Here is an 18,734-nt window from a genome sequence, read left to right on the forward strand (position 1 = left end):
ATATAATTTCAATTACCTTTATAGAATAAGATACATAATTTTATTATTTTTTTATATATCTTCATTCTTATCATATTAAATATTATTTTTTCTAAAAAAATTATATTTTTAAAAATATTTCTATTTTTGGTTGGTAATATTTATATATATCTTTTTTTTTTATTGAAAAAAAATAACCGTTGATGGCAATGAAGATAAATTGCAATGAATGGAGGACGTTTTGATTTTGATGATGGTGGAACATATTGTGGGGGTTGGGAAGAAGGTAAAGCTCATGGATATGGTGTATGTACAGGACCACAAGGTAAAGGTGAATATGCTGGAGCATGGCATTATGGTTTTGAAGTTTCTGGAGTATATACTTGGCCATCTGGTAATACATACCAAGGACAATGGCAAAATGGTAAAAGACATGGATTAGGTATTGAAAATAGAGGTAAATGGATTTATAAAGGTGAATGGACACAAGGATATAAAGGACGATATGGTCAAAGAAAATCTTTAAATTCGCCTGCTAATTATCTTGGAACATGGTCTTCAGGATTTCATGATGGTTATGGAACTGAAACTTATGTTGATGGAGGTAAAAAAAAAAATATTTTAAGATAAAAATTTAATATAATTTTTTTAGGATCATATCAAGGACAATGGCAAAGAGGAATGCGATATGGATATGGAATAAGAAAAAGTGCTGCATATGGAGTTGCAGTAAAATTTAGATCTCGTTCTCATACAAATGCTTCAATGACTTCTCTTCGATCAGATTATGGAGAGGAAGAAGAAACTAAAGGAAAAGAAGATGATATAGATGAATCAGAAGCATGTAAAGGAGGTTTCGTTCTTCGATCTCGTTCTGATGCTCCACAAAGAAGGAGGCGTAGTTTATCTGAACGTAGTTTAGCTGTTAAAAGAACTATTTTAAGTGGCCTTAGAATTAAAAAACAACATTCAACAGGTGATATTCATCAACGTGTTGCATCAATTAGTGGTAGTTTAAGATCTTCTGGATCAACAATGAGTTGTGCATCAGTTGAAAGTCATGGTAATCATGGTATATCATGTAACAAAGGAATGGATCAAGAAGATAAAATTGATGATAAAACAACTGAAACATATAAAGGTGAATGGAAGAATGATAAAAGAAGTGGTTTTGGAATATGTGAAAGAAGTGATGGTTTAAAATATGAAGGAGAATGGTTAAATAATAGAAAGAACGGGTATGGTATAACGTATTTCAAGGATGGTACAAAAGAAGAAGGACGTTATAAAAATAATATTCTTATTTATTCAACAAGAAGGAAAGGTATAATGTTTGTTAGAAGTTCTAAATTACGAGAACGTATAGAATCTAGTGTTGAAGCAGCAAAAAGAGCAGCATCTATAGCGCAACAAAAAGCTGAAATAGCAGTAACGAGAACGATGACTGCAAAAGAGCGTGCTGAACTATCAATTGGTGTGGCTGAACAAAGTCGTGAGGATGCTGAATTAGCACGTATACATGCAAAAAATTTTGATCCAAGTTTTAAGCATCCGGGTAATGATACATTAAAAGTTAATCGTTCACATAACAGGCAACTGTTAAGTCACATATCAGGTAATACTACCAATCATGTATCATTTGACTCGAGTCTTGATCCTATATCAAATCAGGTATCTTTTGACTATTCATCATATAATCAGGGTAATAATACTGGTGGTAATGATAATATTCATACTATAGAACGCCCACCAATGTTTGGTCAATATTCTCAACATCCATCACAAGATTATACAACACCAGAAGAAGAACAAAATATATCAACATATGGACCAAAAGTACAATTTCAACAACAACTTCATCATCAAGATTCACCAATTCAACATCATTCTCATCATAATTTGAATCAAGGACCTAATAATCCTCATCAAAATCAAATACATTATTATCAATATAATACAAATCAATTAGGAAATAATCATATATCATTAGGCCAAAATTCTACTACAACATCTTCTCAATATTATTCTAACAATAATAATAACAATAATAATAGTAATAATAATAATGTTGCCCAACAACCTCCTACTAATATAATACAACCTGCTTCTCAAGATGCTGTTAATTACCACCAACAGTATAACAATAATATTAATCCTACTAGTAATAATGATACACGAAAAAATGTTACTAATGATGAAAATAATATTTTAACATCATCAAATAGGCAGCAATCAAATAACTATGAAATACGTAGAAATAGTAATACTAATAATAAAAATGATAATAATATTAATAATGAACAACAATTAATTACAACAAATAATCCATCTAATTCTGGTAATTTTACAAATTCTTCATCACTTATAGAAGATCATTCTTCAAAAGGACAAACTTTAGGACCAAATAGATATAACACTAATTTATCAAAAACATCTATAAATGCATCAAATTTTTCATTAAATGATGATCATTATGAACAATATAAATATTTAAGTGAAAATGATCAAGGATTAAAATTGAGAAGAAATAGGCCATCATTAATGAGACAGGCTGATGTTAATAATCCTGATTCTAATCATTTTATAAATAGAAGAAGTACATTAGCTGGATCAAGAGATAGACCACCAATAGTTGATACAAATATTATAGGAAATTTAAAAAAAGAACAATCATCATCATTTGATAGAGGATCCCTTCCAAATTTAGTTGATTTATCACAGAATCCAGTAACAATGCATAGAGAAGATGCCTCAAGATTAGCATCTCAAAGACGTCAAGAAGCTCAAAGATTACTAGAAGAAGAAGAAATGTTAAGAAATAATCCTTTTAGATATTTCACACATCCATCATTAAGGAATTGGTTATTAAGATATAGAATTCCTCTAATATTAATATTTGCTAATCTATTTCTCTTATATATTCTTGTTCAACTTCTCACTTACAAGAAAAATTCAGGCACTGGAGAAGAATAATATAAATTATTTTTAAAATTTATTCTTATTTTTGTTGATATAATATTTTTTTAAAAATCAATATGATTTAAGAAAATGAAAGCATGATGAAAAAAACCAGTGTTAATATTTCATCAATTTAACAGTACTTTCAAACAAATTATAACAATTTAATCATTATATTTATAAAATGGCACTTTATGTTTATAGATATATAGTTTTGAAATATATTTATATATAACAGAAACAAACATTTTTTTGAAATAAATATATAGTAGATCAAAAAAAAAACAACAATGAAAAAAAAATGAAAATTTTGGGTAAAAAAAAATCAAAAGTATAATATTCATTGTTAAATATAAAAATAATAGTTAACAATAATATTATATTTCCAATCTTTCTATTTTCAAAAAACTAATATTTACAACAAAAAGTTCTATAATATCAATTGAATTTAAAGAAAAATTTCAGACATTGTTATTAAACAAACTATACCTTTTTATATAAAAAAAGACAAACATCTTTTTTATTATTTCTACTATTAATTACAATAAAAAAAGAATAGCCATAAAAATTTAGAGATATGTATGTACAAAATTATTTTAAAAAATTTTTATTTGTATATTCATATTTCTAACTTTGTTATTGTATAATTTTTTTCCATTTTAAACATTTATATATATCAAAAATAATATAGTTTTTCAGAGAAATGGGGCCTTAATATATATTGTGACAAAAAAAAAAATAAATTTTTGATTATATTTAGTCATTTATAGATTGAATTATTTTATTTTTATTATTGTTTTTTTTTGTAAAGTTTGATATAAAGTTTCTTTTGTAATAAAATTTTAATTATATTTTTAATTTATTTAGTTTAATATTTATGTTATAAAGGTTGTTTTAATTTATGCTTGAGATTCTCAAATTTTATCTTGAAATCTGATAAATTAAGTTTAATAAAATAATCTTAAATAAATTTAAAAATATTTTATCTAGACTAATTTAAAGGTACTTCAATTACGCAAGAATTAAATAATATTTTTTTGTATAAAATTCTTTAAATACCAAAATAATAAAACATCTCAAGATCACTCTTAATATAAATAAAACAAAATGATTCAATTTTATTATTTTTAATTACATAATACAGTATTATCATCCAAGGTTTATTTAAATGTTTTCTACAATAAAAACTTTTCAAGTTATTGACAATAAGATTAGTTTTTTTTTTCTTAAATAGTTAAGAAGATTAATTAACTAAAAACAAAAACTATAGCAAATTGATTGTAAACTTTATTTTTCATTCTTATTGTCTTATTTTATAATAAAAATTTTGATAACTATAATTACTAATATAAATTTAAATAATTACGAAATCTTATAATTATACTTCTATATAAAACAAGTCCATTAAAATATATAAACAAATATAATAACTAATTCTTACTAATTGCCTTTTTATCTTATCTTTCTTTTCATTGACAATAAATTATAGTTCTTTGAGGGTAAAATTATCACTATCAATAGAAGAAATAATCATTGAAGCATAGTAGTTTATATTAATGCCAACCAGATACATCGATATAATATTATATATATTATACTAAATGATTCTTGATTAATATAAAATAATGCCAAAATGATCTCTTTTCCAATTAATACTTCATTTGTTTTATATAACTTTCCCTCGTTTTTTGTTTGTACCTTGTGTTATGTGTTTAAATTCTTTTTTTTAACAATAATTTTACTTGTTAAACATATGCTTTTTAGTGCACTTTTTTTTCTTCTTTTTATTTCAATTTCATGCTCTATTTTTAATGGTAAAAGATTTTATCATTTCTTTTTTGTTAATAAATTTTATTTAATTATCAGTTCTTGTCATCTTTTTTTTTTATAGTTTATTTTTTCTTTATTAGAAAAAATTCATCTATCAAATTGATTGGATTTTTTTTAAACAAAAAAAATTTTTTATTTAACGGAAAATTGTATGATATATTTTACTATTATTAACTTTCTAATTATTAATTTATTTTGTTCAATTTATTATACTATTTATAAAAAAAAATATTATACAATAGGGTTAATTTTGTCAAATTATCTATATTTATATATATATATATTTTTCGTACCTTTTTTTTTTTTTTAATAAATAATATTTATACCAAAAGAAGAAAAGGCAAGTTGTATATTTTGTATGTATGTTAACCTTTTTTAGTACAATTTTTATTATAAAATTCCTGTTATCATGTAACAAAAGTATAGTTTATTTTACTTTTTATCTTTAAAAGGAAAATTTTAATTGAGGGATGAGTATAAATATGTTGGTATTTATAATGTAAAACTATCTTATGATTAATTAAAAGGATATATCCATTAAGTTAAGTTATTTTAATTCTTACTTTTTTCTATATAGTATTTTCATTATGAAATAATTTTTTTTTTGCTACTTAAAACATAAACCTCATTTTAAATTACACTGTTGTTATATATAAAACTAGAACCTCTGTACATCTATATGTATTATATCTGAGTCCATGGTATCATGGATATATAAACCATTATTATAAGTTACATCAAAATCTTCATCTTATCCTTAATACTAGATTATTGCAAAGAATACAAGCTTAAAAGATATATATATATATATAAATATATTTTTAATTCTTGTAATATAAATTAAAGTATGTATCATTGTTATATAAAGATTAATATAATATATATTTTATAATCTATAACTTTTTATTTTTGATTTTCTTAAACACATATATTTAATAATTACAGTTTTAATATTTATATATATTATAACACAGTTAAAAATTTTAATCTTTCTCATAAATATTATAAATATTATCATTTTCGATTTTTATTTGTATATATTTTAATTATTATTGTTACACTAACTTTTCTTTTTGAAATTTATTTCATATTTTTTCAGTATAAAAAGAGAGTGGTATAATTTTATAAAAGATAACTTATAATCTGTATTAAGAGAAGAGATAGAAGAAATATAGAAAAAAAAAGAGAAGATTGTTATTATTGTAACTGAAAGAAAGTTTTTAAAAGCAACATTTGGTATTATAATTATATATCTTATGAAAAGAAAAAAAAAACGAAATTTGGTATTATTTATATAATTTAAAAAAAATAAATAAACTGTCATTTGGAGAAAGTTTATAATTTATTTTTTTTATTTACATTAATTAATTTTAATTTTATTATATTAAGAGTATAAAAAAAATAATATATTATAATTTTTTTTTTCATAACTATTATGGTTTATAGTAATTATATAGAAAAAGACAGTAATATAACAACATTACCAAAAATAGATTGTTATAGTCCACCACAAATAAATGAAGGAGAAAATTGTGTAAGTTTTAATTAAAAATTTACTTAAGATCAAAAAGAAAATATATATATATATATTTCTTTATTATAATTAAAATGTGATAAATTATTTAAAAGTAATTAATTTTATTTATTCTATTACATTAAAATATTAAATGTCTTCACACCTTTATATACATTATCTCATTTTTCTTATTTCTAATATTTTATATTATAAAGAAATTTATATATATATATATATATTATTTTCTTAACTTTTTGTTATGAAAAAAAATGAAAATTATAAATATACAAAAGTTTTTTTACCACTACGTAGACAAATGATTTTTTTTCAGCATTCTTTATCTACTTTTCCTGGTTATTGGGAACATTTTGAAATAACATTATTAAAAGTAAGTTTTATTTTCTTTAAAATATATCTTTTCTTATAATTAAATGTCAAAAGTTTTTCATTTTAAACTTAAAGATGATAATAATCTTTGTTAATGTTAAATAGTTTGTTAGTTTACACCTTTATTCCTATATTTAATAATAATAAAAGAAAGTAGATGTTAGCAGAATTTTGGTTTTGATCACCTTGGTAGTAACATATTTAAATAAATATATATGTATACATATAAAAGAGGAATAATAGTTATTGATATATAAGTTTATAGTTGAATTAAATTGAAGTTAAATCAAATGACAAGAGTTAAGGATATAATGATGATAAAATAGTTGTGTGGTAAGCCTTTAACTTTTCAAATATATACTATATCCCTATCAGTTGATCCAAAAGTAAAGTTTTACATTAAAAGTAGTGTCTTAGTGTTTTATCAAAACAAAGTATACTACCACAAAATACTTTATACTTGAACCATTTAAAACAATATTATAATGACATTTTATTATAACCCTTAGGGTCATATTTGTCTAATATTTCTTAAGTATATTCTAAATATTCTGTTGTAAATATGTATTTATAAAATATTTTACCAGAATAGTAAATTAATCATATCTTTTTTGATAACAAATATATACATATTTATATTTTTCTTATATAATAAGGATTTTTAAATATTTTTAAATACAATTTTTAAAATATATATGTATAAAACTTCTTACTATATCTTGTACTTCCTTCTTTTTCTATTTTCTTTTAAAGGACAAATTGACTATAATAAATTATACTTCTTTTAATATAAATATTAAAGATAAGAAAATTTTCTTTTGTTTCTATTATCCATATTTTATTTATATATATCTATTTGTTATATCATATATATATATGTATATATATAATTTTTTTAAATATATTTTAGCATCCTACTTTTGGTTTTGGTATTGCAATATCCGGTGGTTGTGACGATCCTCATTTTTATTCTGGAGATTCATCTATTTTTATTAGTGATGTTGTGAGAAAAGGCCCTGCATGTGGATTATTACAGTATGTTATTATTATTTATTAATAGTTAAGTAAATATATATATATATTCTTTTTTTTTTCAGACTTAATGATATAATAGCATCTGTTAACGGTGTATCTTTTAATAATATTGACTATATATCAGCTATTAATACTATTAAAAACGCTACACAATTAAGAATGGTATGTTCATTAAGTATATATTTTTTTATTAAAAAAAAAATAATTACAAAATTTTAGATTGTTAAAAGAAGAGTTCCATTACCATTAATTGAATTAGAACAAAGAACATTAAAATTTACTTTATCAAAAAGTAGAAAAAAAGATGATTTTGGTATTGTATTAGGTTGTAAATATTATATTAAAGAAATTACTAATCCAAAATTAGCTGAAAAAGATCCTGGATTAAAAGAAGGTGATATTGTTCTTCGAATTAATGGTCAACCATTAGATGATATATCAATTGATGATGCAACAAAAATGTTACAAAAATCAAAAGAAAAACTTAGTTTAGTCGTACAAAGAGATGTTAAAAGAGGTACACCTGGTAGTAGGTGGCCTTCACAAAATACTGTTTATGAAAGATTGGGTTCTGTTAATGGAACACCAAGACATTCTCCTAGTCCTATGATGACAAATTATTATGTATCAAATGATTGTACAGATATTAATGGACATATTTCTAAAAGACCCTCATCTTCAAATTCTACTAATACAAAAAAAATTTCAGATGATCATGGTAATTATAACAGTGGTGAAGGTTTATATATACCACCTCAATATTGTAATAATATTAAAAAAGATTCAGTAATGACAAATAGTTTAGGTATTGGTAATTCTGTACCATCAAATTGTTCATCACCTTCAATTAATATTGTATCACAATTTTCAAATAATAAAGAATCATCTAGACGTTTGGTAGTATTTAAAAAAGCTGGAAATAATCTTGGTATACGTGTTATTGGTGGTAATCAAGCTGGAATATGGATTAGTGCTATACAAGAAGGTTCACCAGCTGCTATGCATGGTATAAGAGTTGGAGATAAGATAATTTCAGTAAATAGTTTTCCCATGGGTGGTTTAACAAGAGAAGAAGCAGTAAATTATCTTTTGAATTTAAATGAAGAGGTTCATGCTCAATTGGAATTTTTGCCCCATGAGTTTGAACATATTAGAATTAATCAATTAGGGGATAGTTTTTATATAAGAACACATTTTGAGCATAATAAAAAGAATGATAAAAATGAATTGACATTTGATAATGGTGATATTTTCCATGTTAGTGATACATTATATGGTGGTAGTATAGGATGTTGGCAAGTTTCTAGAATTTATAGTGCCAATGAAAATGATAAAAACAAAGAAAGAGTTGGTATTATACCAAATGCTACAACTGCTGAAATTTTAATAAAACAACAAAAAATGGAAACTAATACATTTGCTAAATCATTATTTAGAAAAAAATTATCAATAAAAAAAAATAAATATTTACAAGGAAAAGATAGTAATGATAATGGAAAACAAACTTCAGATGGATTAATATTACCAGCATATGAAAAAGTATCTTTAAGACGTCCACCATTTAAAAGACCAATTATTCTTTATGGACCATTAGCTGATATTGCTAGACAATTATTATTAACTAATTATAGTTATTGTTTTGCTGGTATAGAAGAAGATAAACAAATACGTCTTTCAAATATTGATGCATTAATTAATCAAAGTAAGCATGGTTTATTAAATGTTAGTCCAGAATCAGTTGAACAATTGTCATACGCTCAATATGCACCAATTGTGATATTAATTGATGTTGAAACAAGAAGTAGAATAAAAGAACTTCGTCAAAGAGCTGGTGGTATACAAATAAGTTCAAGAAAATTAATTGAACAAGCAAATAAAATTAAAAAATATCATGGACATTTATTAAGTGCAACATTAGATGCTACAAAAGAAGATGGATGGTTTGAAGCATTAAGACAGTTAATTATTCACCTTCAAGATAGAAGTGTATGGATGCCAGAACATAAACCATCACAAGGAATAGAAGAATTAGTTTTAAATGGTTGGCATGATACAGAATCAGAAGAAATTGATTCAATTAAAGGAGGAGGAGATTATGGTAATATGGGTGAATATACAAATTATAGTATATATGGTGGTAATGGAATTTTAGATCGTGAATCACGATTTAAAAATAATGAATATATGAATAGAAGAGAAATTACACCTGTATCAGCATATAGAACTCAAACAGAATCTTATTTAGCTCCTGTTATAGGTCCAAGAAGAATTCATAATGCTACTAGTTACCATGAAAAATATACTACTAATAGGATTCCAGGTACTTATGATATAAACCAAGTATTACAAGATACTTTTGGTGATCAAGTTTATGGAAAATCTCTTTATGGTAATATAAATGATGGAAAAGAACAATTATTAAAACATTATGATTCAAGAAATTATCCTCGATCTCCAACAAATAAAATACCTTCAAATACAAAAAAACAATTAGTAAATGATACAGATATAACTCATCATCACACAAAAGATACAAGTACAGATAAAAGTTCATCATCATCTGAAATTTCAACAATAAATAGTAAAAAAATTATTGAACCAACAGTTATTGAACATATAAGTAGTGTAATAGATTTTAATGGAGGTAAATTATTATGTCCTGATAGTGGTGTAGAATTAATTATACCACCTGGTGCTATACCATCAGATCATAATCAAGAGATATACATAAAAATATGTAAAGATACATCAAATGCAATACCAATAAATGTTGAGAAAGAAAAATTATTGAGTCCTTTAGTAATGTGTGGACCATTAGGTTTAAAATTTTTAAGACCAGTTGAATTACGATTCCCAAAAACTTTTGATGGTTGTGATAAAAAAAATGAATCAATTGAAGCAACACAAAATAATTGTTTTGTCCTAAAAAGTAGTTGTGGTGAGGAATGGAAAAACTTAGAAGTTAGTAAAGAAAATACAAATAATGAAAATATAAATCAAAAATATGTTGCTGTATCAGTTATGAATTTTTAAATTAATAAAATATTATTTTTGGCTTTATAAAATTTATACATTATATTTTGTTAAAATTATTTTTGTCATTTTAAAACTTTTGATTGTAATATTTTTTAATAAATTTTTAAAAAATAATTAATTTTATCTTATTTTTATTTATTTGTAATTATCAAGAAACAAAGAAATTTTAGTAAAAAATTTTATAATGTATATTTATTATATAAATTAAATGTTTAAATATGAAAAATAAGACAATTACATATTAAAAAAAAAGTATTATATTTTAAATTAAATATCACTATATCATTTTATAACATTTTTGTTAAAATTATAAAACACAATAAAATTTATTTGTTTTTTTAAATTATTAAGTATTTAAAAAATTTATAATTATAATCTAATTTTTTAACAAAAAATATATTTTAATAAAATAATATTATTTTTATTAAATAATTTATTATTAATAATAAAAGTATAATAAATTCAAATTTTATATTAAATATTTTAGTACTTATTTTGTTCGTAATATTAAAGTAAAGTATATTTTATACAACTGCTTTTAAATATATCATTAGTCATAGCATAAAGATAAACCAATGGATACTATTAATAAAACTTTATAGAGTTAATATGATAATAAAAATTGTAGGTGATATGTTGTTTAAAGGTGCCAATTGTCTCTAGTATTAAAATTTCTTCATTACATACTATTATTTGCTAGTTTATTTTTAAAAACTTTAAATATAAAATTTTTAAGAGTATAAATAAAAAATATACTATGTCTTCATATGAAAGAAATTCAAGATTTAATATTCCTAATAAATATGGAGGTAATTCTAATATACCGGTATGTTTTTAATATTTTTATAATAAAAATTTTTATTTTTTTTTATATATAGAAATCTTCAAGTAGTTATATACCATTAAAATGTAGAAGATCATTTAGTCAAGATCCATTTAATAATAATATTAATAAAAATGAAAGAGCTACAAGTATTACTAATTCTTCTATATCTTCATATAAAAATCCATACTCTTCTTCTATTTGTAATAATTCATTACCTTCAAATAAATATTCATCATCTTCCTTCAATTCTTCAATACGGTATTTTTTTAAATTTTAATATATATTTATCTTAATTAAGAGTACGTTCTGGAAGCACAGAAAGATCAACTATTTCAATATATTCTCCATTAAAAAAGTATAATACAACAGATAAAAATAATATTATGTCCACATCATACTCTATTGGAGATCACAAACAATTAATGAAGCCACCAAGTGGTAGAAATACAAATGCTTATTTATCAAATACTTCATCTATATCAAAATCTTTATATTCATCTAAAAATTATTTTCCAATGAAAAGTTCTAGTTCTTGTGATATAAGAAATAAAATATTAAAAAATTCTATTTCAACACATTCATCTTCAATATCTGGATATAATAATTATCCAATAGAGAGATCAAGAACACCAAGTGGATCATCATATACTGATTATAAAATTCGTGACTATAGATCTATGTCAAATTTCGATGATAAAGAAACTTTTAATAATGTATGTAAATTAAAATAACATTTTTTATTAAATAAAATATTATTTAGATATCAGGAAAAGATTATCCTATAGACAAAAATTATAAAAATATATTATCTAAGAGATATAATGATATAAAGAGTGATAAAGAAACATTGTCAAAACCATGTTTATCAAATGATAATATTATTAAAAATGATAATGGAATATTAATAAAAAATGTTGATTTGAAGTCAGTTAAAAAAATTAAAGATAATATAGAAAATAAAGAGAAAATTGAAGAAAAGCTTAAGAATATAAAAATTATACCAGTTACAATCAATTCTAAAACAACATCTAATTCAACAGAAGATATAAATAAATTTCTTTTAAATAGCAAAATAGAAGAAAATAAAAACAACAGTATTTTAAAAAAAAATTTACATAAAAAAAATGATAAAGAATCAATTGTTTTATTAAAATTAGATTCTATAAAAAATAAAAATGAAGAATCATTAAATAAAATGAATAATAAAGAAAGTTTAAAATCACAATTATCATCTTTTACTCCTATAACTTATTTAACTGAAATTAACGAACAAAATGTGTTATCAATAAATAATGCTCTAAAACAAAATAAAAATGATAAAAAAATATTGAATAACGAGAAAAATAATTATATCCCAAATATTAAGATGAAAGAAGACATTAATACACAAAAATCAACTAATCAATTAATATCAAAAACTGATAAGAATATTTTATCTAAAAATATGGATATTCATAATGATACTTCTATATCTACAACTATTATTTTACCTGATATAACTAAAAATGATATTTCAAAAAGATTAGAAAGACAAGAAAGATGTAATGAACATTTGAATAATGATAAAAAGTTTATTAATCCACCTATTTTACTAGTAACACAGCCATCATTACCTTCTACACCACTTTCTCCTAATTCAAATATTAATTGGAATTCATGTATTGATGTTAATAAAAATAAAGATATTGATAATAATAGTGATGAGGAATTAACAGAAGAATTTTATAGTGATGAAGAGGTAACTGATGAATCATATGATGATGAAGATTTAACAGATTTTGAACAAGAATATTCATCTGATATATCAGAAACATTTACATTTTCTTTAGCAACAACATCAATTAATAATCCGCCACCAAAAGGTGATTTATATCCAATTAATGGATCATCACTTCACATTCGTTCAACAACACCATTATCCATTTCAAGTTATGGTTCATCATTTGATTTTAATCCACTTGAACCCGTATTTTCTAGAGCAGATTCTAGAGGTAGAGTTATGAGAGAAAGTATGGCTAAACCAGCACCAATATTTACTGTTTCTGTTCATTATGATGGTATGCCTGAATGGGAAGCTCCATCTGATGAAAGTATAGAAAATGAATTTACTGTTAGACCTAATAGTTCTGGTCATGGTATGTATCTTAGTGCTGATGATTATTCAACTGATGATTCTTATGATGGTGAAAGATTTCATGATACCGTTGATGTTGGTTATACTTTAACATTATGTGATAGAGTTGCAACTTCAAATGCATTAGAAGATAGTGATAGTTATTATGAAGAAGAAGATGAAGAAGAATATAGTTATGATGATGAAGAATATAGTTATGAAGAAGAATCTTGCCATGAATATGATCCTGATGTCTCTCCATATATAACTGAAAATGATGAAGAAGAAATAGAAGAAGATGAAAGTATTATTAAAAGATTATCAATATCACCATATCCACGTTTTGCTTCACCACGACCAGCTTCTGATATCGGAGATGAATCTGTTGATGAACTATCTAGCACATTTGAAGTTCCATCACAAAAATTAAGTGAATTCATTATTGAAAATGTTGGGCCTATTGCAACAGCTGCTTTAAAACTTGAACCAACATTTACTATTCCTATTATTGATAATAACATTGATGTTCATGATCATCTTCCTGAATTAGATGCTAAATATGAGAAAGAATCTAGTTTATTTGTCTTAGAAGAAAACCAACCAACAGAAATTGCAGAAATGAAAGTTGAACCTACTTTTACCAATCCAGTACCTAATGATAAAAATGTTTATTATGATAGAGCATGCCCAATGAGAACAGATAAACCAAAAACAGATTTTGCTAGAAAAGCTGTAATTCAACCAAATAAATTAGAAAAAGCTATTATAAAAGAAGAGAAAATTGAAATGAAAGAGATTAATAAAAATGTAGTTAAAGAAGAAGAAATTATACCTGAAAAAAAAATTGAAAATGACATTCTTGAAAATAATAAGACAAAGAAAGATGATATAAAAATTCAAAATAAAAAAGAAATTAAAAATACAATTCCAGATAAATCAGATATAAGAAAATCAAGTTTAAATATGAATGAAATAGAAAGAAAAATAGCAGAGGAGAAAAAAAATGAAATTGAAAAGAAAAGAACACGTGGATTTGGTACTGTATCAACAATGATGGAAAAATTTAAACAAGCAGAAGCTGATGCCATGACATATAAAAGAAGTTCATTATTAACAAAAAAAGATGAACCCAGAGTTAGAAAACCCTTGCCTGCATTAATAAAACCAGTTATTAATGATGAATTTGAAAAGCAGTTAGAAGAATTAAAAAAACAAATTCGTAATGATAATGATAAAATGCAATCTCAACTTATTGATGCTTCTAAAGGTTTATTTACCAGTTCTGAAGATGCTAAAAGAAAAATTGAAATTGAAAAAATTAGAAATAATCCTGATACTGAAATATTAATTAAAGCTGGTGAAGAATGTAAGAAATGGAAAGAAAGTAGAGATGCCGAAGCTAAAAAACGTTTAGAGGAAGAAGAAAATACCAGAAAGAAACCTATGACAAAAATTCAACAAATCCAAGAAACTAAAAAGAAAAATGAAGAAGAAGCTTTAAAATTAAATAATGAAATTGAAAGAAAAAGAACAGTTAGAAAAATTGTTAAAAAAGAAGAAACAAATAATGTTGTTACCAATGAATCTAAATCTATTTTACAGCCAAAAATTAATAATAAATTAGCTGAAATTAAATCAATTCCATCTTCTTTAGTTAAAAAACAAGAAATAGTATTTAAAGAGACAACAACAAAACCAACAATTAAAATTGAACCAACTATAACTAAACAAGTTAATGTTGATGCACTTGATGAAGTTATGATGGCATTAGCACCACTACCAATAAATAAGCATCAAACAACTAAAAAACTAATATCAACCGATAGTAATAATATTGAAAATATTACAAATAATAATTTTTTAAAAACAACAATTTCAGATGATACAAAAATTCAGCAAAATAATGATTCAAAATTATCACCAAATTTATCAAAAGTTCAAAACAAAATATCACGTACTTTTGAAGGAAATAATAATCCTCGAAATAGGTATGGTCAGAGAAGAAGAACTCAAGAATTGGTAAAATTTATAGAAATTCAAAATCAGCCAAAATTTCGTTCTTATCAATTTCATAGAAAAAATCGATATATAAAAAAGATTTATGATATAGACCAACTTTTAGGATGGGATAAAGAAAATAGTACATTTGAAAAAATGGAAGCAATGTTTCAAAAAGAAAGTCAAAATAAAATAATTTGGAAAGATAATAAAAATACTAAAAAAATAAAAAGAATACCACTACAAAAAATATGGATAAGTCAATTAAAAGATATTGATAAACTTTATAAAGTTAGTGAATTAAGAGATATTGAAAGAACCGTTAATGAAATATAGATTTATATTAAAAAAATTTATTGGGTCATTTAAATATTTATTAATATTAAAACATTTTATATACAATTTCAAAAATAACAACAAAAAAGTTTTATTTTGTAATTTATTTGCTTTTTTTCTTTTTAATATTAGCACTAACCCATCTATCAAATTCTTTTTCTTTTGTTTTGTATATCTCTAATGCATAATATGCATCTAACGCTGAATCATGAGATCCTTCCTGAATCTTAAGATTCAATATATGTTGAGCAAGTAACTTTAATGATGGTGTTCGTCTACTATTTCCAAAACTTGGTAAACAATCCAAAAATCCTTTAAATTTTGAAGTATCTCTAATAAGATGCTTTGGGTGTTTAAGTTTAAGAACACCAAAATCAGAAGTAAGGGAATGTCCAATAACAATTCGATTCATAATAAATGCTTGGACCTCTTTTTGTACTGTACTGAAATCTATACCCATTGTTAAAGAACTTGGTTTAATTCCACTAAATTTAGTTCGATAATCTACAATAGGTACTTCTGGTTTAATATATTTGTCATATATTGTTTTCCCTAAATAATTAACAATAGAAACTCGTGCCAATAAATCTTCTGAACCTAAATGTCCAACACCAACAAATTCACAATCTAATCCAATTTTTTGTGTTACTTCTGATGGCAAAGCAATTCCTCCTTCATTTGACATATTTATATCATTTAAAGATGTTATATTTGGAATTGTTACTTTTTGATCTTCGAAAGATTTTCTTTCCTTTTTCTTAACAATTTTAGATAAATTATTTATGCCATTTTGAATTTTTTTCTTTTTTTTTGTTGTATTACTAAAAATGCTTGTTGAAGGATTTTCCTTCTTTTCTTCAGCTAATTTCTAATAAATACATTACTTTAATAAAATTAAAATAAAACATTACCTTTTGAAGAACTTCCCAATTACTCATATTTAGAAAAAATATTTAAATGAAAAATAAAAATTTAATTCAATTTAACATTTTACCAATTTGTTAACTACCTTAAGAATCTTACAACGAAGTAAGTTATACAAAAACATTTAAAAGTTATTAAAAAATATATTTATAATAATTTTTACTTAGTAAAATTAGTTTTTATTAGATTAAAAAAAAGTAAATGCCACGTAGAATATATTCTGTAAGACATTGTCAACGAGAGGATAATATAAATGTAAATTGGCAACAAATATATCCAGATTTTAAATCAGATAATTCACCTTTAAGTAATAAAGGTAGAAAAAATCAAGGGTTAGCATTAGAAAAGAGGTTTGTTAAATTATTATTAAAATAGTTTAATTTTTATAGATTTCGTGATATAAATATTGATTATGTTTTTTCATCTCCAATGGATAGAACTTGTGAAACTACAACTATTTTATTAGGTGATAAAAAAAATATGATAAATATTGAACCAGGGTTAATAGAATGTTTAACAATGTGTTTAGATCCACCAGGATGTTGGGAAACAGAAAAATTAAAAGAAAAATATGATAAAATAGATTTGTCTTATCAACCAATAATAACAGAATATCCAAAAATTGAAAAAGGATGGGATGATAGTGTATGTAGACTTAGAATAAAATCAACAATAGATGGTATTTTACAGAAATGTTCAGGTATAAATGATCAAATATTACTTGTATCACATGCTTCACCAATGGCTGCAATTCATGATGTTTTAAATGGTCATTGGAACTACCCTTGTCAAGGTTCCATTTCAATTTATGACGAGGTAGGTAACGGAACAGGAACATTTGTTTGTTCCAAATTTAACGATACTACTCATCTTAAAATGCAGCTTTGGGTGAAATAAGTACACTTTTATTATAAAATAAAGAAAAAAGTAAATAATAATTTCAACTTATTGTAAAATTATTTTATTAATAAATATTTTGGCAGATATTTTTTTAATTGGAAACCTTTAAATTTGTAAATTTAATAAAAAAATAAACATGTTATTTTTTATATTTTTTTTATAAATTAACTTTTTATGAAGATTTGATTGTTGTTAATTTAATTAATTTATGATGAGGTTAGGTATACATTTTAAAAAAAGTGTAAAACATGATCATTTCAAAAAGAATATTCCATCTTTTCTTCCATCTGACTTATAAATTAAGATAAAAATAATAAAATCTTTTTAATCTATATATTTTTTATTCTATGATTTGATATATTTATTAGAAACTTTTAACTTTTATATAAATTTTCTAATATAAAAATTTATGAGAATAAATTACATATAAAAAATATGAAATATTGTATTTAGAAGACAGTTGAAAATTGGAAAAAATATGTTTTAAAAGTTAAGACAAATCCAGCACTTTTAATTTTATATTTATATTATGAAAACGTTATAGAAATTTTTTAAATATATTTTCTATTGTATTATTTCAATTATAAAAAGTTTTACAAAGATTAATGCAGATTTAATAAATGTTACTCAAAAAAATATGAATTAGAATCATTAAACAAATTTTAACTATTTTTCTTATATCAAAAAAAAAGTTTTTAAAGAAATAATTTTCACTCACTTTTCTAAATTTAATTTTTTTAACACTTTATTTTCTAACTTATTTTACATTGATGATTATACTCCAAATTTAAACCTTATAAAGGGTTTTTTTAAAAAGAGTACTTTTATTTTACAATTTAAAAAAATTGTTTTAACAACATTAATATTTATTTAGTTCACACAAACAATGTAGAAAT

General features: G+C 22.9%; 5 protein-coding genes across 5 annotated transcripts; 4 read left to right on the top strand and 1 right to left on the bottom strand.

The window, feature by feature from the left end:
- Positions 1-204: 204 nt before the first annotated feature.
- Positions 205-2,952, top strand: SRAE_2000008000 (Junctophilin; the record flags this gene model as incomplete). The annotated part of the gene is made up of 2 exons (XM_024650866.1): positions 205-583; positions 632-2,952. The coding sequence occupies 2 exons, from the start codon at positions 205-207 to the stop codon at positions 2,950-2,952; spliced, it is 2,700 nt and encodes an 899-aa protein (XP_024504600.1).
- A 3,250-nt stretch (positions 2,953-6,202) lies between these two features.
- SRAE_2000008100 (Polychaetoid) lies at positions 6,203-10,738 on the top strand (the record flags this gene model as incomplete). The annotated part of the gene is made up of 5 exons (XM_024650867.1): positions 6,203-6,301; positions 6,615-6,671; positions 7,581-7,705; positions 7,768-7,867; positions 7,925-10,738. The coding sequence occupies 5 exons, from the start codon at positions 6,203-6,205 to the stop codon at positions 10,736-10,738; spliced, it is 3,195 nt and encodes a 1,064-aa protein (XP_024504601.1).
- A 760-nt stretch (positions 10,739-11,498) lies between these two features.
- SRAE_2000008200 (Hypothetical protein) lies at positions 11,499-16,014 on the top strand (the record flags this gene model as incomplete). Its single annotated transcript, XM_024650868.1, has 4 exons — positions 11,499-11,567; positions 11,620-11,825; positions 11,866-12,280; positions 12,328-16,014. 4 exons carry the CDS (start codon positions 11,499-11,501, stop codon positions 16,012-16,014), a joined length of 4,377 nt encoding a protein of 1,458 aa, XP_024504602.1.
- A 103-nt stretch (positions 16,015-16,117) lies between these two features.
- Positions 16,118-16,952, bottom strand: SRAE_2000008300 (RNA exonuclease 4; the record flags this gene model as incomplete). The annotated part of the gene is made up of 2 exons (XM_024650869.1): positions 16,118-16,882; positions 16,926-16,952. The coding sequence occupies 2 exons, from the start codon at positions 16,950-16,952 to the stop codon at positions 16,118-16,120; spliced, it is 792 nt and encodes a 263-aa protein (XP_024504603.1).
- Positions 16,953-17,139: 187 nt separating this feature from the next.
- Positions 17,140-17,835, top strand: SRAE_2000008400 (Histidine phosphatase superfamily, clade-1-containing protein; the record flags this gene model as incomplete). The annotated part of the gene is made up of 4 exons (XM_024650870.1): positions 17,140-17,288; positions 17,328-17,404; positions 17,447-17,583; positions 17,629-17,835. 4 exons carry the CDS (start codon positions 17,140-17,142, stop codon positions 17,833-17,835), a joined length of 570 nt encoding a protein of 189 aa, XP_024504604.1.
- Between the last annotated feature and the right edge of the window lie 899 nt (positions 17,836-18,734).

This window comes from Strongyloides ratti (genome assembly GCF_001040885.1).
Source record: "Strongyloides ratti genome assembly S_ratti_ED321, chromosome : 2".
Classification (NCBI taxonomy): Eukaryota; Metazoa; Nematoda; class Chromadorea; order Rhabditida; family Strongyloididae; genus Strongyloides; species Strongyloides ratti.